Source organism: Neolamprologus brichardi, chromosome 3, assembly GCF_056152115.1.
Source record: "Neolamprologus brichardi isolate AB-2024 chromosome 3, ASM5615211v1, whole genome shotgun sequence".
Lineage (NCBI taxonomy): Eukaryota > Metazoa > Chordata > Actinopteri > Cichliformes > Cichlidae > Neolamprologus > Neolamprologus brichardi.
Genome location: NC_142106.1, coordinates 18,444,105 through 18,468,428, shown reverse-complemented (window position 1 = coordinate 18,468,428; position 24,324 = coordinate 18,444,105). Strand labels below are relative to the sequence as shown.

The 24,324-nt window shown below is 37.4% G+C and overlaps 1 protein-coding gene, 1 long non-coding RNA gene and 1 pseudogene across 5 annotated transcripts; 1 reads left to right on the top strand and 2 right to left on the bottom strand.

Moving 5' to 3' along the window:
- Nucleotides 1–3,738: 3,738 nt before the first annotated feature.
- Nucleotides 3,739–10,241, bottom strand: LOC102781151 (uncharacterized). Its single transcript, XR_437723.1, has 3 exons — nucleotides 10,214–10,241; nucleotides 4,248–4,286; nucleotides 3,739–3,834 (listed from the first exon to the last, which is right to left on the bottom strand). It is a non-coding gene; the product is annotated as an uncharacterized LOC102781151 (long non-coding RNA).
- Nucleotides 7,419–8,307, top strand: LOC148103724 (general transcription factor II-I repeat domain-containing protein 2B-like; annotated as a pseudogene).
- Nucleotides 10,242–10,321: 80 nt separating the features above from the next.
- On the bottom strand, nucleotides 10,322–18,769 carry LOC148103723 (uncharacterized). 4 transcript variants are annotated; one of them, XM_087833246.1, is made up of 7 exons: nucleotides 18,281–18,769; nucleotides 13,986–14,061; nucleotides 13,474–13,589; nucleotides 13,142–13,183; nucleotides 12,701–12,805; nucleotides 12,524–12,547; nucleotides 10,322–12,362 (listed from the first exon to the last, which is right to left on the bottom strand). In XM_087833246.1, the coding sequence occupies exons 3-7, from the start codon at nucleotides 13,547–13,549 to the stop codon at nucleotides 12,196–12,198; spliced, it is 414 nt and encodes a 137-aa protein (XP_087689372.1). In that variant the 5' UTR covers nucleotides 13,550–13,589; nucleotides 13,986–14,061; nucleotides 18,281–18,769; the 3' UTR covers nucleotides 10,322–12,195. The 4 variants fall into 4 exon arrangements, with proteins under 4 accessions (XP_087689372.1, XP_087689376.1, XP_087689364.1 ...); XM_087833250.1 differs by having other exon boundaries at nucleotides 13,142–13,180; nucleotides 13,474–13,576; XM_087833238.1 differs by having other exon boundaries at nucleotides 13,474–13,576; nucleotides 18,281–18,768.
- Nucleotides 18,770–24,324: the final 5,555 nt, after the last annotated feature.

The window sequence follows — 24,324 nt, the reverse complement described above, 5'->3', positions numbered from 1 at the left end:
CTAGTAAGTGGCCCAGTCCCTCCTATATTTTTATGTATGTGGCCCTCAGTGAAAAAAGTTTGGACACCCCTGGTTTACGTATATACTCTGTGGCTTTCCGTCAGTGACTACTTCTACTACCGGGGCAGGGGTCATTCAACTGCAGCTGTTTAAAAAATGAGCTTGAAGGGAAAAATAAAATCTAATTTGGTTTTGGTCCTTGCTTTTATATTTAATTTGTTTGTATTGCAGTCTGGCCGTCAAAGAGAAAATACTTTTGAATACTTTTGGAAAAAAAAGTGTGATTGTGTGTCTTTTTTTCTTTATTTTTTTTTTAGACATAAAGACCTTTATATTTTTTTTAAAAAAAGTACACATAACATTATACAACATGATAGTGACACACAACACCACTTTTTTCAGTTTTTATTGCAGAACGACATGCTCAAAATCTGAAATTTTAGCTGAAGTTCGTTCATTGCTTAAAATATGAAAAAATGGCGCCACCTGGTGAACAAATGAAAAAATAACATTTTAAGGCCCGGACTCCAAAGTGTCACCCTAACTAAAAGAATTGCATTGACCCTAGTTAAAATGATCGTGCAATGAAAAATAGCGTTTATAATGGTTTTCAATGGGGCAAAAATCGACCACGAGGTCCCTTAGAGGATGTGTGTCTGCCATTGCCATTTAAACCTTTAAGGAAGTAAGACTGATATTTAAAATAAAATTAAAAATATATATATTTTGGAAAATGTGGCTATTATCCATTCAACACAGTGAAAATGGCTTGAAATTAAAAAAATGCAAAGGCCACGAAGTGGTCCCAAGTCCTTTCAAAATTTGATGATATTTTCTCAAGAAAGAATCTCTAGCATCATCCAAGTTGCTCTAAAACTAATGACACTGACATCACTATCAGACTGAAATTGTGCTAAATGTCTATAATTGTTCATTTTCTACTATTGCTAAATTCAGACACAAAATTGAAGGAACAATTTCTTTCTTTAATTTTCTATTGACAGTTCAATTCACTTCCTTCAAAGTACTCTCGTTTCTTCTAAGCATTAACCTTTGGAGCTTCTTGAGAGGTAGAGCAGAACAGCTGAAAACAGTAAGATGTAAATCAAAGTACAGGAAGTATGTGTGTCGAACCACAGTGAGGCAGCTCAGGAAATCCGAGACAGAATCTTTGTATGTATGTTTGTTATTAATAATATGAGATTATTATCTAATAATCTCATATTTTCAGAATCAGAATCATATTATCATATTATATTATCTAATAATCTCATATTATTAGATTCCCCCCATAGCCATTCATGTTATACCAAAGTAGTAAGTAACAGATAAACAATTAAATGACAGTAAATTTCCTGTTTACACTTTCTAGTACAAAAATTTCTTCTAAAGTAAAAGAAAAATTTCATCAACGAACAAAAACTTTATTCTTTTAAATACAGGACACTCTGGGAGCAGACGGATCTTTTTTTTTGTAATTTTGCATCTTTATCATGTAGAAAAACTGAGATGTGCTGTTGAAGTTGCATTTATTTATCTTATATTAAAATTTCTCAGGGATTAAATGTGTAAACATCTTTACAGTGACAGAAAGTGCAGTTTCATTCATTCATACAGCCCACTTGAGGTCAAAGTGGGCTGTATGTAGCCCTTGATGTAAAATGAGTGTGACCACTAACACATCCCTGCTTCAAATGCCAGCGAACAAAATTCATTGCTGTGTGCAAAAAAATGTATTTCACTGTTTGCTATTATCCATATACACACACAATAACAGCCCCTCTCACTCAGTTTTTGCATTTGCTCTTGCTCAGATCTCTGCAGATCTGCTTGCAGTGTGTTGCTCGCACTCTCAATATCTCTGCCCCTGCACGTTCAACTCTTTCTGTACAGCGTTATATTTGTGCCACAAAACCAACCAATCACAGACTTGGATGCAAAAATTCAGATTGGCTGTTTTGGTCTCCAATCAGCTTTCTAGCTACTGTAGCCAAACCTAGGCAAATATCCCAGATACTAGTATCCTAGTTCAATTCTCTTCCTCCAGAGTACTGTCATTTCTTCGAAGCACTGACCTAGCTAGAAGAAATCCTTCTAGCACTAGCTTATTCAGTGACAGAGCAAAACAGCTGAAAACAGTAAGATGTAAATGTACAGCACAGGAAGTATAATGAATGTTGAACAGTGAGTAGCTGAGGAAGTTCCGCTTCGAAGCACAAACACATCAGGATAGCATCAATGCAAATAAAAATAGTCTGTGTCTAGATGGCACAGTTTAATTTATCATTCTCTCACTTAAAATAAATTATGGTCCAATGCAGTGACGTCATCAGTGAGCCAGGTGGGAACGCGAGTGAGTGGAGACTGGCATAGGTTAGCAATGGCATGCTTCATGTAAACTGCAAAACTGGACTGCAGGAAATAAAGCTGACTTACATATACAAAGACATGAGTAAGAGATGTATCAGCAGTGTCATCTCAAACTACTACAGAAAGGACAGTGGGTGGTTTTGGCTTAAGGTTTGCAGTGAAATTGAAGTTACAGAAAATCCTCAGTGAGGGTTTGCATTCAATAAAGTGGTGACTTTCTGAGGACATGCCAATCAATGTTCATAAGTGTTAGAAAGGTGCTAACAATGACACCAGTTAAGTGAAACAATTCCCTCAGATTCTGCAGGCATAACATAAGAAGAGAAGCCTTAAGGTCTTTATTTAACAGTTCACAATTAACCATATGGATCATACATATAACAACGTGGAGCTATATGAACCATGTTGAGGTTTCTTATAATAGAAAAAAGGAAAAAAAGTGAAAATAACCATTACTGAGCACTATACATGCTAACTAACAACATAATAGTCAACAACAAGTTGAATAAAAATGAGTATAGAGAGGAGCACATGGAAGCTGGTGACAGTAGACCTAATCCACAGAGGAGCAGTCATAAAGCTGTTGTTACTGGGTATTTTAATGCAAGCAATCAGTCCAACACAATATTTGGGAAACTAAATGAAGGATTTCACATACAAAGAAACAACTATTACAAAAGTCAGTAACTGTAGTGCAAAAATTCCAAAAGTTGTTCAAACAATCGCAACATCTTGTTAAGTTTGCGTCCCGACTTGTAGTGATAGCTGTGTACACAAAAACACACAAGAAAATGTCAGTATCATCCAAAATAACATGTATTTTAGTTATTTATTTATCATTCAGGATAATAAATGATATTATCATTATCATGAGGATAAAAAATTGTAAATTTGGGTTTGAGAAAATCTTCACATTTACCTGGCTGCTGCTGGTTAGTTGTTCCTTTCAAAGCAAAGACAAAAAACTGCTGCTGTTATCAGATATTCTCATTTAAGCAACCAAGACATGCATTCAAATGCCCACAGCAAGTTTGCAAGTTTTAGTTTTTCATAAAAACCTCCACAATATTCAAAAAAAGTCAGTAAAAACTGGTTTGAAACATATGCAAACGCTGTTCAAACACTTGTAACATCTTGTTTCCTGAAGTGCTGTGATAGCTTTGCAAACAAACACAAACACGTACACAGACTTGTGAATGTGATCAAAAATAACAAGTGTTTTAATTATTTATCATTCAGGATTATCATTCATATTTTTTCAAATAGTTTCTAATATTATTGATAATAGTAAATGTGAAGTGTTATCCTTGAGTATTAGAGTTTCAAATGTAAATTTAGTTTTGAGAAAATGTTCACATTTACCCGTCTGCTGCTCAGCCATTCCTATCAAGGCAAAGACAATCACAGCCACAATGACAACAGCAGTGATGATGCCAATGTCAAGGTAAATGTCTGCCTGCAGTCCTGAAAGAATAAGAAAACTAGCAGTTGGAACAAAAAGTCCACAAATAATTACATAAATAATGATAATTATATGCATTCAAAGTTCAAAACGATAAAAAAAGGAAAGAAATATATCAAAGTTTAAAATGAATGTTATTGAAGGAAATATTTTCATAAGGGTATCTGTTAAAATGTGATTTTTCTAAGTGGTTGAAGATAAACCTGTTACAATCCTGTCACTCATTTGTGCTTAATGAACTTGTACTTAAAGTACAGTCGTATAGAAATATCAGTAAATGTTATTTTATCATTTTTGTTTCACCAAAATGATTTATCAGATTGAAAAACACATGGAAAACAATAATAATAATACATATATAGAGCAGTTAATTTAAATAAAAATATAATAATAAGAATTTTAGGTTGTTTCTTACGTGAATCCTCTGTCAGTGTTGAACCACTGTCTATTGGAGCTGTTGGACAAAATGATTGCGATAAATGTAAGAACACTCATTCAGTCTTACCCCCATTTTGATTAATTATTCTTATTTTGCAGTACTTTATCTGTTTTACATACCAGACAATTACTTGGTTGTTCAAACTTTAATAAACTTTGTTGGTATTATTCAGCTAGTGCCATATCTGTTGTACTATATAGTAAATATATGTAACATACCTGTTGAGGCTGCATATGTAAGAAACAAAATGATGAATCCCACTGATGACTTCATTGTGCTCAGTGAAATCAGTGAGCTGACAAATGACAAAGACTAGAATTACTGTACTACTGTTTTAGAAACACTGGTGCCAATATATAGTCTGTCTGTGGAAAGGGACCGGTTTGACCAGATAAGCTACAACAGGAAGTCCACTTTGGAAAAATTAGTTCCCCCCTTAAAAGTTGCTCAACATTTGTTCAGTGCAAAAGTTAAATGAAATTAAATTAACTGTGCAGTAAATACAGCCAATGTGAGCAGGCCTAACTTTAGTCTAGGTTTATACCCATACCCTGTTTCTGTGAAAGGATGAAAGCAGATTGTTAGGGATTTTTAAAAAATGAAATATATACCTGTATACACTGCACATATACATATATACTATATATGCATGAAATTCTTGTATTTTTGCCAATCATATTATGGAGTCATGTGACCACTAGGGAGCCTCAAGAGGGATTTGTGTGGATGTTCGTGTGAAACAACATCAGCATCTGATTCATCAATGTAAACATTTATTATGCAAACTGGAACAAAACTGAAAACTTTAACAATAAAGATAAACACAACAGAACATTTAAAATATAAAAACATTTCAAACCGAAATATCCTGGCTTCGAATATGTGATGTGTGTGTGTGTGTTTGAGAGAAATACATAATTAGATTGAGAGAGGATATGGCTTTCTCTCTTTGTGTGTACGTGTGTGTGCATTTAGTTCATTTCTAGCAGCAGGAGAGCAGGTCCTGCAGCATGTGACCAGGTGCTCTCTACAAATGCAGCTGCTACACTTGATGCAGGTGGAAGAAGAGCTCTTTTCAGACCTGTGCAACACAAAGGTGTTGAAAGGGTGCAGAATTTAGGGAGGGCACAAGGGTTCATTTTGTTTTTAAATACTGATCAACAGTTTAACTGCTTTTCTTTTTTGATACTGCATAAAAAGAACTTTGTCACGGACCCGGTTCCAGGGACTCAGGGTCCGTGAGCAGTGTGGACTACTATTGTTGTTGTTGTTGTTATTTTCATTATTATTATTATTACTATGGTCGTGTCTTCTGCACTGCTGCTGTCCTGTGTTCCATGTTTGTGTACTGTCGGGTGTTTAGGGGTGTGTACGTGTGTGAGGGTGCGGACATGGAAGGCACTTTCAGGCCTGGTGGGTGTGGCCCTACCAGCTGACCGTCACACCCATGAATCTCCACACACACCTGGTGCCGATAAAGCCTCGTCAGAGGAGCTTCAAAACAGTGTGGCTGAGAACTCCTCGACGCTGGATCGTTGAGTGACTTCCCGTCAGTCTCAGTTTAATGTGCAAGGTTAGTGCAAGTCTGCCGTTAGGTTTTGTACTCACGACCAGTGTTGGTCAAGTTACTTGAAAAAAGTAATTAATTACTGATTACTTCCCCAAAAAAGTAATCCCGTTACTTTACTGATTACTTATTTTCAAAAGTCATTAATTACTTAGTTACTTAGTTACTTTTTAAAAACATGATTTACAACCTGAATAGGTGATAAAGCGATAGATCTTTCAGCCCAATTCTACTTTTTCTACATAATCCATCATACAAAATGTAATCAAATGGAAAAGTCTCTTTTTAAAACTTGTTTTGTTAGTTTTAATCTTTTAACTTTATGCATGAAGCAAAATTTTAATTATATGCACCATTATCTGACTGGAAGAAATTAGTTTAACATTTAAACCTATTTTCTGCACATTCCAGCACATACATACATACATATATATATATATGTATATGTATATGTATATATATATATATATATATATATATATATATATATATATATATATAGTGTTTACACTCACTCTTTCAGATGCAAGTAAAACACAACAGAAAATAAATAAAGTCAAAGACTAGCGGTCCTTTTGCTCTATTTTCACCTGTAAAGCAGGACTAGGGTAGGCGGAGGGTTATCCTGGTGCAGGTGTGCCGCAGCGGTCAGTGGAAGGATACGGCAGTTTCTCTGTGAGTTTCCTATTACGTCGTAGCGCACTCGTTGCTTGCTTGGAAGTTTAGGGGTTTTTTTTCGCTGTAAAAAGAAGTTTTCTTCCCACGCACAACGGACACTAATGTTTTTGTCACTTTTTACGGAATCAAACTCAAAATAAGGTCAGTACTTCCACGCTTTAAACGCTGCACGCTCTTACTCTCTCCCGCACTCGATATATGATCCATTGTTGATCTGCACACAGCTGTTGTCACACACGTTGCACTCGCTTAGGTCATTGTCATGAGACATTCTCCCAAGAAAATCACGATTTTAGTAACGCAGTAACGCAGCGTTCCTACGGGAAAGTAACGGTAATCTAATTACCGTTTTTGCAATAGTAATCCCTTACTTTACTCGTTACTTGAAAAAAGTAATCGGATTACAGTAACGCGTTACAAGTAACGCGTTACTGCCCATCTCTGCTCACGACTGCCTTTTGTATGCGTGTTTCCCCAGGAGGAATTGTGGCGTCCAGGAGGCAGCACACGGACAGTACACAGGGAACGGAGACAGAGCACGGGATAAGTGAGAAGACACGGAACGGGAGTTGGGATTGCACTGGGGATTTATTGTTGTTTGGATTTACACCACTGTAAATAAACGCATTGCCTTCATCATCAAGTCCTGCATTTTGGGTCCTCATTCCTCACATCCCTACGGTCTGCCATGCAGCCCGTGACAAACTTTCCTAATTTCCTAATTGGAAGGTTGGTGGTTCGATCCCTGGCTGCTCCAGTCTGCATGCCAAACATCCTTGAGCAATATACTAACCCCAAGTTGCTCTCTGATGCATCCATTGGAGTATAAATGTGTGAATTATAATCGGTCCATGGAATCCCTAAAGGAGTAAACAAGGGGGTGAGAGGACTTGTATGACAGCATGTCAGAGGTCATCAAGAGGCACAAGCTACCTTGTAGTACACTCGCCAAAGTCACCACAAATGAATCACCATATCTGACTGGAAAAAAAGTCAGGTTGCTCAAAAGAATCCAGCGCAGGGTAAGAGAGTACAACCCTGAGCAGGACGTAATTTGTTTACACTGCATAATCCACCAGGAAGCACTGTGCAAATCTGTATTGCAGCTTGATCGTGTAGTGAAGCCAGTTGTAAAATGCATTAACTTTATTAAAGCGAGGGGACTCCAGCATCATCAGTTTATTAAGTTTCTTGATGAAACTGACGCTGATCACCAGGACTTGCTTTACCACCAATGTCTGTCAGTTAAGTTTGGGGAAAGCATGTCAACAAGTGTGGGAGCTCGGGAAGGAGATTGTCTCATTTTTAGAGCTACTTGAGAAAGATGGTGATTTTCCTGGGCTGAGTCACACAGATTGGCTTTGTGATTTAGCTTTTCCTGTGGACACAATGACACACACGAATGAGCTGAATGTGAAGCTGCAAGGGAAAGACCTGTTTGTGCATGAAATGTACACAAACGTCAGGGCCTTTAAAACCAAGGCAAATTTATTCTCAAAACAAATGTCAAATAAGTTAGTCACTCATTTCACACTGGCTATGCTGAAAGAGGCACCTCAACATGTGAAAAACTACAGGAAATCACTGGATGACCTGCATGTGGAATTCTGCCTTCGGTTCTCTGATTTTGGGATAATTGAAAAGTCACTTCATCTGGTGTCATGTCCCTTTACGCAACACTCTGAAACAGCGCCACAGGAGTTGCAGTTAGAACTGATTGATCTCCAGTGTGACACTGTCTTAAAGGAGAAGTTTAGCTCTCTTAAACTGGATGAGTTTTATGCACACTAAAGACAAATTTCCAAACATCCAGAAGATGTCAAAGAGGATGCTGGTGATGTTTGGCTCTATGTATGTATGTGAAAAGACTTTTAGTGTGATGAACAACAACAAAGCATCCCACAGATCCCAGTTGAGTGATGAACACCTCCGATCTGTTCTAAGAATTGCCACGACAAAACTAACACCAGATTTCAATGCTCAGACAAAAAAGCGTGATCAGCAACACTGTTTCCACTAAAAGTGGATGCAAGTATTAAAACTATAATTCCTTCTTAATGTTTTTGTTTAATATGTGCATCTGTTTTTTTGTTTTTGTTTTTTTATTTTAAAACTCAGTGTGGCCCCTGAGCCAAAACGTTTGCCCACCCTGCTCTATCAGCACTCTTTCAGATACTTTCTCTGTGCAGCTCCTTCTGACCTTCTCTATACTCTTACAGCAAACAGCATATCTGTAGTGCTGTTTCTAGGGAGACAGAAAAGAACACTTCAGATGCTACTTATTTCCCAATTTTCAGTTTTGTTCTATTGCTGCTCTGGTTATGCAGGAGGTCTGTATTTTTGCAACACGGCAAAATATATTATAGTGTTATAAATATGTTAATAAAATAATAGCTAGTCATTTACTTAAGTCTATGCAGATCCCAGTAGCAGTATCCCAAAAGACAGACACGCTTCAATCTGAAGAATGAAGACTCCCTTTATCTTTGTAATCCTTTGTGAGTCAAACATAGAAAAATACATTCATGTTTTTAAATATTGCATATTGACTACTTCTGATTTTTTTAAATATTTTATCATGGCAACTGCAGGTTTAAAAATACCTTGCAATTAAATTTTGAGCATGCACCCACATTCTTCACAGTTTAGTACATTTAGTTAGACTAGTTAAAGCTCCTGGGAAAAAAAATATTGAAAAAAAATTAAAACCCTGAAATATGGATAATTTAAAAAAAAAACCAAAACTATAATAGCTATACACAAGCAACCACGTATTTGAGCCATGATTATAACCCAACATAAAGATTTAAGAACTAGTGATTTGTTCTGTTGTCTTCTGTTTGAAGTTTCAGAAATAAAATCAAAAGTAGTCAAATCTGGCCAATTATACCCTCGACCCCAGGAGGTTAAACTATTTTTTTAAAGTAATACAATAGTTACTTTTCCTAGTAATTAGTAACTTTTCCAATATTTTAACTCAGTTACTTTTTTGAAGAAGTAACTAGTAACTGTAACTAATTACTTTTTCAAAGTAACTTGCCAAACATTGTCAGTGATACATGGTTCATCGGGTTCACTGTATCGAAAAAGCCAGTGTTTGTCATCCTAACCAAAATGAAAATCATCGCTGGGAGCTAAATCCGGAAAGTAGGGTAGACAAGCAAGTAGGTTTTCAGTGCATTGTCAGACGGCCTACAGTAGAGTGACAGATAATACCAACATTTAGGTCACTGTGTCAGTGTGTGTGTCTGGATAGCGAAAGTAACACTGCTCTGTGTTGTCATTTTGAAGAGCGTTTGTAAGTGTGTAGATGATGTTGCTGCAAGGGAGGCAATTTGAATGCATATGAGAAGTTTATGTAGTTATTAAAACACACACATACACAAAACAAAAACAGCAATTTGAGGGACAAGTTTGTCGGAATAAATAGTTGACTGACGCATACAACATGTTTTCACAAAGGAGAAACGACATGAAACCCCGATGACAACTGCAGGTTTAAAGTTACCTGGCACACCCACATTCTTAGTATTTTAGCATATTTAATCAGTTAAAATTCCCTGTTCAAATAAATTTCAGTTCATTTTTTAACCAGCACTTAAAACTAATTTTGTTTTGTTTTTTCTTAGTTTAACATTATTTCAGATGAAGTAAACACAAGTTCTGTTGTAGTGTTCATTTTAAATTTTTGGTTTACCTCAGTACTTGTTTTGAGTGTGTCATCGCTACCTTCAGAGTTTCAGCCTTGTAGAAAATCAAGAATGATTCAGGGTAAGTGTCAGAATAAAAATTAGCAAATATGAACAACAGTCAAAAACTGGAGCTTTTATTCTTGCAAAGGAGCAAAAGCATCAAATACAAGGTTTCATGCAAGTGCTCAAAGGTGGAAATCCCCAGTGAGCTTTATCACATTTTATCAGTCCCCACCTCCTTTGCCGCAAAACTGTCACACAACAACACTTTTGCTTTTACAGGCTTCTCACAAGAACAGTTATAAGCGTCTGTCGTTTAATAAGCAGATACTGTAATACTTTTTTTTGGTAACCAGGCATGCTTGCATCAAGTGTACCGAGTGTGCCCTTGACTATCATACAACTCACACTAATTAGTACATTGCGTAACATATTTTTTCCATCATTTCCCTCCTTTTATCCAGTTATGCCCCAAATTATAACATGACACAACACACAAAACAATTTAAAGAATATACACATATACATACACATAATTAAGGCTGTGTTTATCAACAAAAACATTCAGTAATACATCTCTTCTGGTTAGGATTTTCGATATGCTCATCCTAAATGCTTTTCACTTCAGCTACTGCTGTTACATCATACTCTTTGTTCTCCAGCTCATGATTATTTGGGTCCATGCGTGGAATTTAGATACATCTCTGCTCACCCTTTCTTTTCTTTGCTTTTTTTTAGTGGGTGCTGTCTTCGGTGAGGGCTTTAAAATGTTTAGGGGATTATTTTTACTGGTTCTATTCCTAGTTTAGTCATTAAATTTCTCCCCTGCAAATTTACAGGGCCTAAGGATGAGCAACAGACTCCAGCACTCACAGTTTGTTTCTCCAGACTCCCTCTTTTCCATTTTCACTGGTTTTTTTTACCCATTTCTTTAGACAACATTAGCCCGTGTGATTCCACTATCACAGAGTAATATTATGTCTTTTCCCCAATTTTTAGGGTCACATGTGGTATATTATCCTCCATGTGTAAAATGTCTTTCAAATTGGCTCAGCAGATCATCTCTTTTTTTCTCCCCTCCTGCATCTGCTAACAGTCCCTGGTCATATAAGCAAGTCTTCCTCCCTTCTTTGCCAGCTTTACTTCCCCCTCTTTTGTTCTTTCCTAAGGAAGCTCGTGCCCAATGTGCGTGACAACTGCAGTTAAAGTAGTCTTCACTGTCCCTTTCTCTACCATAAATTCCTTTTGTCTTTTGATTTGCATAATTCCTTAGTTTGTATTTGGTTTACTAGGTTTTTGCATTTCCTTGCATCTAGCTTCTTTTGAAAAAACCTATTTGCCCAACAACAACAATTTATTATTATTACTTTTGCTTTTAACGTGTACAAGCTGTCCTCTAGTCCCGGACTAGAAAAGTCGGAGTCCCGGACTCCCACCATTCGCTCCTCTGGTTTATGGAGATCATCACTCTCCCAGTCGCCTCTACATCCTCAAACAGCTTTTTTGGAGAACGTCTTTCTTTTTAAGGAGTCCCAGACTCTAGTACCTCAAATGCAAGTGCTCAAAGGGGGAAGTTCCCTCCATTGCTGTAAAACTGTCACACAATAACACTTTTCCTTCTACAGGCTTCTCACAAGAACAGTTATAAGTGTCCTTTTATGAACTGATAATGCTTTTTTTTGCAAGCAGGCGTACTTTCATCCAGTAACTGTACTGAATGTGCTCTTGACTGTCACACTGCTCACACTAATTAGTACATTGCATAACATATTTTTCCATCAGTAACTATGCTCCAAAGGCTTGCAGAGTGTAAACAATAGCACGTAATTTCTGAGTCCATGTGGATGAAGGGAAGCAGCTTGCACTGTAAAGCAATGCTGTCTGTTTACTGAGTAGAAAGGCTATATCAAAACATATTCAGATACTTTCATGAGCATGGATAGCTGTATAACAGTAAAAATGATGTATAGAATATTCAAAGGATGCTTTATAAAGGTACCATACATCCATAACCTAGAGACATGCAGCATATGTCACAAGCTTTGGTAAGTGATTCAGCACAACCTGAACAACAACAGGATAAAAGACTGCAACAATATTCAGAATATTTGTTGCAACATTTTGTACAGCCTGTTTCCTGGATTGAAGTAATACCTGCACACACACACACAAACACACATATCAGTGCCCCCCAAAACAATAAACAGCTTGAACAATTTAATCATTCTGGTCAATGCATGAATTTCTGTAATATTACCCACTTTAACCTAGTTTGCACACTAGTTTATATCAACAGCAAAGTCAAGAATACTCACCTTTATTTAACTTGACACGTTCGTCTAAAAAGAGTAAATGAAGTCAAAGTTAGTCAAAGAGGGAATAATGTTTTTTATAAGATTGAACTCTAGCATTAAAATCTCGCATACAGTGAATATGAAAGATGATGTTGTCAACTCTCAAATGTGTGTGTTTTTTTTTTTAAATATACTTACTATCCTGTTCCTGGTCAGACATTCCTATCAAGGCAACGACAATCACAGTGACCATGACAATGCCAGCTATGATGCCAATGTCAAGGTAAATGCCTGTTTGAGGACCTGGAAAAATAAATGAAAGCATTGGCTGTAAAAACATGTTTTACTTGACTAAAAGTTTACATTTATCTATCTATCTACATTTATCTATCTATATATATCTATATATATATCTATATCTATATATCTATCTATCTATCTATCTATCTATATATATATATATATAAAATGAAAGTACTTACTGTTGTAAATTATATTTTCTGATGTAAAACTATCCTTGAAATATTTTATGTTCTAAGTGTTAAAATTAAGCCTGTTTTGCTCATTTGTGCCAAGTTCCTTTCTTATCATCTGGTATCATCCTTGGAATATAACCAGATAAGTGAAGTATTCTCTTACTTGCATTCTCTGTCGATGCTGAAGCAATGTTTATTGGAGCTGCTGGAACATTGAGAAAAATAAAATATGAATTAATTTTTTGTCAAATATCACTTGATCTCACCAAATGGCATCCGGTGTAACATTCACTTTAGATATGATACTTCTATACACTGTACTAACCAAAATCAGAATTTATATATGACCATTTTAAATAAAACAGAAAAAAATGACTTACTGAGAACAGAGGAAATAAGTAAATTCGACCAGTTACATGCTTTGAAATGTAATACCTGGAATGGTTAACATCAGATCAAGTTTGTGTTATTATATGAGAAAGACATATAACGTACCCGTTGAGGCATCATGACTGAGAAGGAAAATTAATAATCCTACTGCTGACTTCATGGTGCTCAGTAAATTCATCATGCTAGCAGGGCCGTTTAAAAGTCTTTCCTGTTCAAAGGAACTGCAGTCAAAAACAGGAAATGCCAAATAAGGTAACTTAAAACATAATATAATCAGACTGGTTGACCCTGATCAGCACATTAGAAGTCAATGTTTGCATGTTTGGATTCGACATGCAATAATATTCTGTCATCACTAGAGTGTCTGACAAATGTAAGTAATGTAATTATTGTAAATACATATATATGATAATGCATCGTATTACATTAGATTACTTTTCATACTAGTAGTTTAAACAGACCAATAATTTTGGTTTAAATTCAAACCACAAAATTTAAACCTGAAAGCAGTATTCAGCACTGGTCACTGTCAAAATCTGTATATCTGCAAAGCACACAAACAACATGGTGAAGCATTAAGGCATTTATTTTCATGTGACTGACTGTTGTTAGCTTACCTGTAGATGAAGGGCAAAAATCACCACAACTCGGCCTCCTTCCTTGGTCGTGTAAACTTTTCAGCTGAACTGTTTTCTGTTCAGAAAAGAGGCAGTGCAAATTCAAATAAGAGAAAAACACAATTACAGATTTGTATAACACAGTCAGCCCACACATCTATGGCTACGTTCACACTGCAGGGCTTAATGCTCAATTTAGATTTTTTGATCAAATTCGATTTTTTTGGTCTGCTTGTTCACACTACAAATAAAATGCGACAGCAAACGCGCTCTAGTGTGAACCCTCAAAGCGGCCCCCATGCGCAAAAGAAGACTTAACACACAACGCGCTCTGTTTAGACCCAGAGCAAACAATATTGTTTGACTGATGGACCTTAATATAAAGACTTCGGACTTTTTGCTTTAAGTTATTTTGTTATTTACATAATAATGTAAATAACCTAATAATTATCCTTATTGCTGTTTTAGAGGAGCGGTGCTTCAAAGGATAGTTGCAGATTTCTGTCAGAATCTGCAGATTATACAGTACAAATAAAATGTTCACGTTTCTCCAACATTGTCTTCCCAACAGTTTCACTAACATCTACACTGGATGGCCAGGAAGCGTTCACGATGTCTTCTCCAGCGCTGATAATTGGCGTCTGTCTTGTGTCAGTGACGTAAAAGATGGATTTAATGCGACATGACTGTTCAAACAGCTGTCGCTTTCTAAAACATCGCATATGTATCGGATTCAGTACCACATACGAAAGTGACTCAGATCGGATTTGAAATTATCGGATTTGTGTCGTTCACACTGTCATACTATGATTGGATATGGGTCGCATAGGGTAAAAAAAAATCGGATTTCATGCACTTTCGCCTGCAGTGTGAACGTAGCCTATGTCTACCCCATGTTCTTGATGCAGGGCTCATTGATTGTATGAAGTCAGACCAGTCTAGTGTTATAAATACAACTGCTCGTTTATTGTTCTGGGGAGATCGGATGCTAGTCAACCTTTCACACCTAAGAATATCTGGAAAAACATTATAAAAACAAATCCAAACTCAGAGTGTTTTAACTTGTTTCACCTCTGAGGGTTTGTAGAAAAGGACTTACTGTATAGCATGCCATATGTACACCATATAGCGTGTCCTGTAACTAGGCAATGACCCACCATTGTGGTGAAAACACTAAGCAACTTTGTGACTACAACACATTTCATTAATATTTTTAATCCCCCCGATAGAAGTTTAGATTTTTTCCATGTCACACACTATCAAAGCCTTTTAATTTACATGTTGAAATGAGATATGCATTGTGGTCATATAAAAGTAACAGTTATCTAAGCAGCTGAAAAATATGTGTCTGTCTAAATGTCACTCTGATGAGATAAATAATACTAATAATACTAAATTATTACTAGCAGAAGTTAACAGACACTTCTCATTCTGCAGAATGAAGACTCATTTTCACTTTCTGATTCTTGGTGAGTCAAACAAAAACAAAGAAATCTAATTTATATATTTGTTCATTAAATCTTCAGTTCTCCCATTTCTAGAAGCATTGCACTAGTTTTTTGGAAATGGAAGATCTTTGATCATTGAAGTAGTCTGACCTGCTGGAGTTTAAGGTGTAAATAAGCTGTTGCTTTGTGAGTTGCATTTAAGTTCTTTTTCCCAGTTGTAAAACACAATGAACAATTAGTCATGGTTCACTTTAGGTGGAGGAAATGCTTCCATTACATGTTATAAACTGTTTTAGTGAATCTAAGGGCACATAATCATCCAGTTATTTTTCCAAGTGTGGGTGTCATCTGTGTGACTATGATAAGCAATCTTGAGCTCTACATGTCTAAACTAAAAGAAGAATGAGTGATGCATGTTTCATCTCGTCCAGTATTTCAGAATGTCAGGGAGTACGACAGGCTGTTGTTTTCAATATCTTGCCAGATGGTCCACAACAAAATCACAGCACACAGCATCAGTCTGCTTATTGTGTGTTTACACAATTACCAGCTCCAACCTCACATACATCTCTGTCAATGTTGATTTCCTGTAGTAACACTTTCTAGGCAGGTTATCATATTCTTTCTCGAGATCCAGAAATGCAGTGCAAATCCTTTTGGCCATTTCTATACTTCTTCATGAACACTCTCAAACATCACATGTTTAGCGTTCTTTGTGGAAAGGAGAAAGAGAATTACAGATGTCACTCAGTCCAGACTTTGCATTTTTGTTCTACTATTGCTCTTGAAGATTGGACTCTCACACACATCACATCACCACACATTTGCTATAATTTCCTATAATTTATAATCTTTATAATCTCTTTCTGCTGTTTGCACATTTTCATTTATTTATTTATTTTTATTTTTATTTTTACTGTAAATTCCTAAGTTAATTTGTAAATTTTGTAGTAAATTGTAAATACTGTAAAACTTTTTTTCTGTCAGTTAATGGTCGGGCATTGTACAGCTACAAGCATTTCACCCCCATGTCATACTGTGTATGGTTGTGTGTGTGTGTGACAAATAAAATTTGAATTTGAATTTGATATGCTTGAAGTCACGGTGCAAGTTGTTCTCCAATGTGTCCATCGGAGTGTGAATGTTGGTTAGATTGACACTTGAGTATAGAAGGAAGTGATTGTATGAGTGGGTGAATGGGGCATGTTGTATGCAGCGCTTTGAGTACTCCGGGAGAGTAGAAAAGCGCTATATAAGAATCAGTCCATTTACCAGCCCATATGTAATGTAAAATATAGTAGTAATCTGGTAGTTCATAGAGTTTTTGGCTTATTTAATGAATAAGTCATATAATGTCAAACATTTTTATCCATGCTTTTTTTAACTGCACTCATTGAACACCTAGATTGCTCACTTGTTCTTGGGGGTGACCTAAACTCGGGACTAAAGGAAGAAATGGACCGGCTCAAACTGCAGGAACTCAGCGCAACTGGCAATCCACAAATTTAGTTAAGCAGTACATGAGCTATTTCCGACTTTGCGAAGCACAGTGTTCTGTTGTACTAGCTGACGTACCCGAGCACTGACTGTAGTTGGTCGACTGATGCCTCTAAACACATCATGTATTATTGATACCTTGTGCTGCGCAGTGACATTTAATATTTCTTATTTAGTGTTACCTATGCATATGCTGTTTGCAAAAATAACACCGAATACGTATGCAACCAAAAACAACAGCAGCTTCCCTGCACAGATTTTCAGTGTTTTCTCAGTCTCTTCCTCTCCCTCTGTTAACTTTCTCCTCAACTTTTCTTTCTTTCTTCTTTTTCTTTTCTGTCCATCGGTTATAATAACTCAAAATAAAATATAGATCTAATGTAACTATCAAATGGACCAGTATAGCAAAATGCATAATGATTCACTTGGAAAAGTAGTTCTGTTGGCCATTTTTTTTGAGTCTTCAGACAAAAAATTCTTCTATATATATTAAAAAAAAAATCATGAGAAACATTTTGACTCCATTTTGTTACTTTACACAAGAAGATGCCATTAACTAAATGGGATGCAGGCTTGAAGATACCGTGTATAAAAAATGATGTCTGTACACTGACATTGTTTAATTTTCCTATGGTAAGCTGGAGTGTTTGATATGATATGAATATTACATTAAAACATGGAAGCAAAGAACATTCTGCTCTGTTTACTTGCATGACCAAAGAAATATAAATGTATTTCTTTGGTCATTTTCACATCAGAGAGAGGGGGATAAAAGCTGAATAAAATAAGATGAAATAGAATAGCTATTCAAAAGCAGTAATGTGTTTCAGTTGCAAATGTAAGCCATCATAATAATTCAAGAGCCAGTGATGTGTTCAGTTCACTCTCCCTTTTTTTTTGGGCAATAGCTTCTAAAAGCCTGTGAGTCAATTAGTTACTCTGGACTCACCGGATGTTATCTGTATAATTACAATAAGTAATCTTGGGCTGTACAGGTCTGAACTGTAAGAAGCACATTAAAAATGTCATTGTTTATGTGGCTATGACACATTATACTGTGACACAGCATAGGAAGCCAAGTAGGTTTTCAATCCATTGCCAGGCAACCAGCAATAGAATGACAGTAAATACAACCATTCAGATTGCGTCATTGAGAGACACAGTGATCTGAGTGAGCCTGATTATGGAAAATGAGACAATTCTCTATCTCTATTTAATTCTCTATTACATTGAGACTGTCTCTCGACTCCATTATATATCCCACATATACAGGAATGACCCGTATCCCGTTACACTATAAGCTAAAGAGATTAAATAAATTGATAAAAGCAGAGGAATATAGTCGCCTACCTTCAGAAAACAGAGGAAAATGTGGGCGCTGTCCTGCTGCGCCTCCACTCGGAGCGAGTATGGCAAGCAGCGAGGGCCACACTTCTATGGGAGGCGGCACATCTTCGCCTGGGAGGATCGGGATTACGCAGCTGACAGTATACCTTCTGCAATAGTCTCTTCGTTTAACATCATCACACAGATACAGTCATATTTACTTATACCCGTCGTTCAGGCTGAAGAAGGCGCTGCGGTATTCTCGGTAGGTGTCGCCACTTAAACAATATCGCACCAAACGCGCTGATGAGGAGAAGTCAAAACCGAAAGCGAAAATGTTACTTTGTGGAAAGAAAAGAGAGAAAAAAAAACCTTGGCAAACTGTTGTGTGTCAGTATGTTCTGCTAGTGGTAAAAACCAACATGATGGTACACTAGTGTCTTCGGCTCAGCTGTAGAATTGACAAAAATCAAGGAGTGCACGACCCCACGACGTGCCACAGAGACTGTGCACCGCTGAGTGTGATGTTAAACTTGTCACGGGACGCACGGCACGCCGAGCATAAAAACCTAAGTGGGGTTGCCTGTGCATAAAGCCCTGTGTGTTGCTCTCAGAGGTTTTCACGCTCGCGTCTCCCCGGTGTGCGTTAGCAGATTTATTATGAAATCTGTGGGTTTTTGACCGTTCTCCAGAATATTGAAAAGTGTAATGAGATCATCTTGGACTGTAGGAAACTGTAACAGAAATTGTAATAGACCTTTTTAAATATTTTAGAAAATCACATATTCAAATAAAGGAAATGATTTGTAGGATTAATATGCTTAAAACAATCGTCAGTTTCAGCTAAAAATGAACTAATTAACTGTATGAATGTTTGTGTTCAAAATACAAATTATTTTTTGTTCTTAATATAATTTTCTACGCACGGCGAACAATTGCAAATAATGCAGAGTTATTATAGTTTGGGAAATAGAATCATTTTATTTATTTATTTTTACTTATTTTATATCAGAAGAGCATAAAATTGTTGTTAATAAGCATGTGAACACACATAGAGGCTGTGGTATTCATATGAATAGATAACAGCTGAAGAAGAGGTTTCAGCATAAATTCATCACTAATAAATTCATCATAAATAAGCAATAATTGTGTAGTCTATCTGCACTTCCTTCATCTATAACAGGCAGCTGCACAAAGCACTTTCGTAACTGTCCAATATGACCGAAACCCCTGCTAAAAGCCCCATTGTTCCCTCATCCCTCTGAACACACTCCCACCCTCCTGTGATAGCTCATTCTTGTGAACCTAGCAGAATAGCCCAAATCCTATAGTAATGTTGTTACACTAGACAAAAAAAACAAAAACAGCTGACCCTACTGTTATCTGATACACATACAGTATGTATTCGCTCTCTTTCACATATAATTTATCAGCCTTTCAGGGCTTGGTGGGTCCCTGCTGCATGCAGCCATAAAGAGGGCTGGGTTTTCCAGATTCTCCAGCTTAAACCAATATCTCTGCTGCCAGCATAGCAAGAGCCACTAGTGCGTTCTTCTCTGGCCACAGCAGGCACCTGGTCGGCTTCTCAAGATCATAAGTCACATGTTTAGCGCTCACCCAGAGTCACTGCGTCCAGCTGTGGTACCTCTGGTGTTTTGTCTGCGGGTCGCGGATTTACATGCTGAGTTGAACCTCACTGTGGTCTGACGCTGTCAGCCCAGTGAGAGATTCTCCTGGTATTTGAAATGTGCCGCCTCCCACAGAAATGTGGCACACCTTCCTCTTCATCCACTACACCACAGATTTCAGCCACTGCACAGAGACCTGCCATCTTCAGAGGTTTTCTGATGACACTGCGGTGGTTGGATGCATCGGTGAGGGTGATGAGACTGGGCTATGGTGGACTCTTGTTTCATGTGGAGCAGCAGAATAATCTGCACCTTAATGTGACAAAGACAGAAGAATTGACTGCTACCAGGAAAGCTGTGACCCCTGTTTAAATCCAGGGGGTTGACGTGGACATAGTGGAGGACTAAACTTTGGAGCACACACAGAGAATAAACTGGACTGGGTTAAAAACACCACTCCAGAGTAGTGTTTAACTGAAACAATCTTGGGTGGAGGAGTAAACATGATCATGTAAACAATGCTGATAGGGTAAGGGCAAACAATGTAAAAATACTGGTCACAAGTGGTAAATGGCCTGCATTTGTATAGCACTTTACTCAGTCCCTAAGGACCCCAAAGCGCTTTACACTACATTCAGTCATTCACACATTCACACACTGGCAATGGCAAGCTACATTGTAGCCACAGCTGCCCTGGGGCGCACTTACAGAGGCGAGGCTGCCGGACACTGGCGCCACCGGGCCCTCTGAACACCACCAGTACAGTGGTGGACACCAGTCATTTCTTAATATTTTCATAAAGCAAATAATGGTATAGCAATAATAAATAGTTTGAATCCCACTTTTAGTTACTTTACAAAACAAACATTGATTTCCTGTAATTTAGAGGATTTGGAAATCCTGTAAATGTATTTAGACCATTTATACTTTTATAAAGTTAAATTTGTCACACAAGAACCACACAACCTTTAGCCTCTTTCTGTAAAATATGTGGGTTATTGTATTTACATGTGTTTTCCCTTATTCACAGCTTCTTCTGTGACTAACAACTCCTGGCCTCTTATTCCTGCTTTCTTTCTGGTCAGACTCTAATGCCATCTAGCGGTTATATCTGCATACTGCATTGCCACTGATCTTGTGGTTTCCATTTACTGCTGCAGGAAGATAGATTTGTAATTCTTGTTTTAAGCATAACTATAAATACATAAATTCCCTGCTGCCCCCTTTTCCTTATATATACTAGTTTTGATAATTAATGAGTTACCTATTGTTGTTTGCAGCCAATTCATTTGTAGAAAATGTGCACAAATTTACACAATAACACAATTATTTTAACAGCAATTCACAACGGCGGTGTTTTATAACCCTGGTTTCAGTTCTTGTTTGTTGGTGCTTGAGTGTGTTATCACTGTGTCACCATCATTGACTCTGTACTTCTGCTCGTGCTCAAGTTCTCTCTGTATGTATCCAGGTGACTTGAGTGAACTTGTTAAATGCAGGTATCTCAAACTATCTGCATATTGTAAATGTATGAACAATGTATGAGTATTTTCAAAGGAAAACAAGGGAAAGAACAAACATACATCAGATACAGTGCTGTGAAAAAGGATTATCCCCTTCCTGATTTATTAGGTTTTGCACATTTTACACACTTAAATGTCAGATTATCAATCAAATTGTAATAATAGACAAAGACAACATGAGTATGTAGAATACAGTTTTCTTAAGTTCTAATTTAATTTATTAATTAAAAAAAAACAACTAAAAAAACTAACCAAACCTTCCTGTGTAACAAATTAAACCAATGGGCTTTGCCCCCTTTGTTCTCTCTTTTTTGCTGAATTATTTGAATGTAGCCACAATGGAAGGTTTTTGAGCATGAACAGCATATTTAACTTCATATCAAACCATCTTAATCTGATGTAATTTAAGGCTAGGCCACTCTATAAATATTCATCTTGTTTTTTCATTTACTTATTTTTTCTAAGGTAACCTTGAGTGTTTAGAAAGGTGCCTAACGTGTATTGTTATTGTAAACGTATGAACTTATAAACCTATTTGAGAATTATTATAAACATTTAGTCTTATGTGAAATGAAAGATGAGCCCAGGCAATCAACTGACAATAACTGTAGTGCGTACAGTATCCAAAGGAGCGGTGAAACAATTATTGTTGATGAATATTTCCATTTAAAATAGAGACATGCAGCATTTGTCACAAGCTATGCTGAAGAATTCAGTACAACAACAGGATAAAAAACCTCCACAACATTTCTGGCAATTGTTGCAACATTCATCACAAAATACAATGTAATGCACAGAGGATAAAAAGAGAGAAAGACTAATTTACTTTTACAGAAGAACAAGACCATTTGTATAACAATGTATACTTTATTGAGTCCCATGGGGAATTTCCTTCTCTGCATTTGTGGGCCACCAATCTAGCGCCCGGGAGAAAGCGTGTAGGCTAGCTGTTCAGGGCATTGAACCCCTGACCTTCCAAACATAAGAACACCACCCTAACTACTGAACTATCCCTTCACTGTAAACCGCAAGACAGTATTGTGCAGTGGTTAATACTTGCCTCACAGCAAGAAAGTTTTGAGTTAAACTAGAGCATCTGGCTGTGACCTTTCTGCTTGTTGTTCCCATGTTCGCGTGGGTTCTCTCTGGGTACGCTGACCTAAAGAGGTTGGTTAATTGGTTGTTGCCTATGTGCAATGTAGACAAAAAAATGCACGGTGATTGTCTCTTTGTTAGCTCTGTGACAGACTAGTGATCTGTCCATGGTGTACTCTGCCCACTGCCCTATTGTACTGTAACTGGGGAAGGCTCTGCCCTCGCCCCCCAGAAACCCTGATAAGCATAAATAGAAGAGAATGGATTGATTGGAGTGACAGCTCAGCCTCCATCTCCACTGTTTAAGTGGGCATCTGGGATGTCTTCTTGATCAGTCTGTTCTGTTTCTTTTGCCCCAGAGATACGGATGCCCCAGCACACCACAGCAGATTCATAGAAGGGCTTCAAAAGATCCTCATGCACTCCAAAATTTGCAAGTGTCCATTACAGATGCAGCCTGCCCAGTCCTTTCCTGTAGATGGTATTTTTGTTGTTAATCCAGTCCAGTTAATTGGTCGAGTGAACAACCAGGTCCTTTTATTGTATGAGTCTACTGTCCTTTTTCACATTTCTTCATCTCAGCTCATAGAGTTTATGTGAATTGTGAAAAACTCCCCAGTAACTGATGTTAAAAACATTTACGCAAATTTTTGGCTTTGGCTAAATGTTTAAATCATCATCATCATCATCATCATCATAGTTTATTTATATAGCACTTTAAAAACACACAAGGCTGACCAAAGTGCTGAACAATAAAATATAATAGATACCATAAGAATAATAAATACGATAAAATAATAAACATAGCAAAAACAATAAAATATAGGTAAATACAAGTCAGTTAACCACTGAGTCAAAAGCCAGCGAATAAAAAGGTGTTTTCAATCTGGATTTAAAAACCAGCACTAATGTCGATTGCCTAATGTGAAGAGGAAGATTATTCCAAAGTTGAGGAGCCACGATAGAGAACGCTCGGTCTCCTCTCAGTTTCTTTTTTTTTTTTTTTTTTTTGCCTGTCCCATTTGTTTCTTTAGCCGTCAGAATTGTTGTCTGAAGGCCAACAAGGATACCAAATGGATTTACTTTACCAAGTGGATCATCACGGCCTTGCCGTATTGGTCCATTTGATTGACCTCTGTTGTTATTATTTATTTTATTTTATTTTATTTTCAGTTGTTACAGACGGGACAGACATGACTGGGGGATAGGAAAGGGAGAAAGAAAGATGAAGGAAAAGAAAAACAGAAGAGAAGAAGGAAGTGAGAAAGGGCACTTAAAAAGAGAAAGAAGAAAAAAAATCTCCTGGATCACCTGTTGAGGTGAGAAGAAGAGAAAGCAAGCAAAAAAACAAAAACAAAGCAACATACTAAACACAACACCATCGCATTAATCTAGCTAAGTGTAAACAGCAGTAAATACTAAATATTGAATGTTTTTGTGCAGCACGCAGGACCGACAGCGCACAATGTGCTTTAAAGTAGCAGCCGATAAAGGTGTAATTTATGTCTATGAACAGTGGACACCCGCTTGCACACCTGTGTGGATCAGCGCTTGCATTCAAAAGGTTTCCCCATGTAACGGTCTGTTAGAGGGTGTATGGAGCCATAGCCCCTGTCCCCCAGGGCATGAAGCAGGCATGGATAGCCCAAGGAAGACCACCGGAGGGGCATCCGTGCCACCCTCCTGGGAAGAGCTGAGGAGAGCCCCAGATGAGGGGTCACCCAGCAGCCATGGAGCATAAGCCAGACGGGGCTGCACTGGTGTGCCCGCCGGCTCTGCCGGCAGCCAGCTGTGCCAGAGTGAACCGAGCTGCAGGCCCAGA

Bases quoted from the DNA above. Each gene is read 5' to 3' on its own strand.
- LOC148103723 (XM_087833246.1), bottom strand. From the start codon at position 13,549: ATGATGAATTTACTGAGCACCATGAAGTCAGCAGTAGGATTATTAATT. The intron at 12,806-13,141 runs GTAAGAGAATAC...TTATTTTTCCAG, and splicing joins AGCATCGACAGAGAATGCAA to GTCCTCAAACAGGCATTTAC. The intron at 12,548-12,700 runs GTAAGTATATTT...TACTCTTTTTAG, and splicing joins GTCTGACCAGGAACAGGATA to ACGAACGTGTCAAGTTAAAT.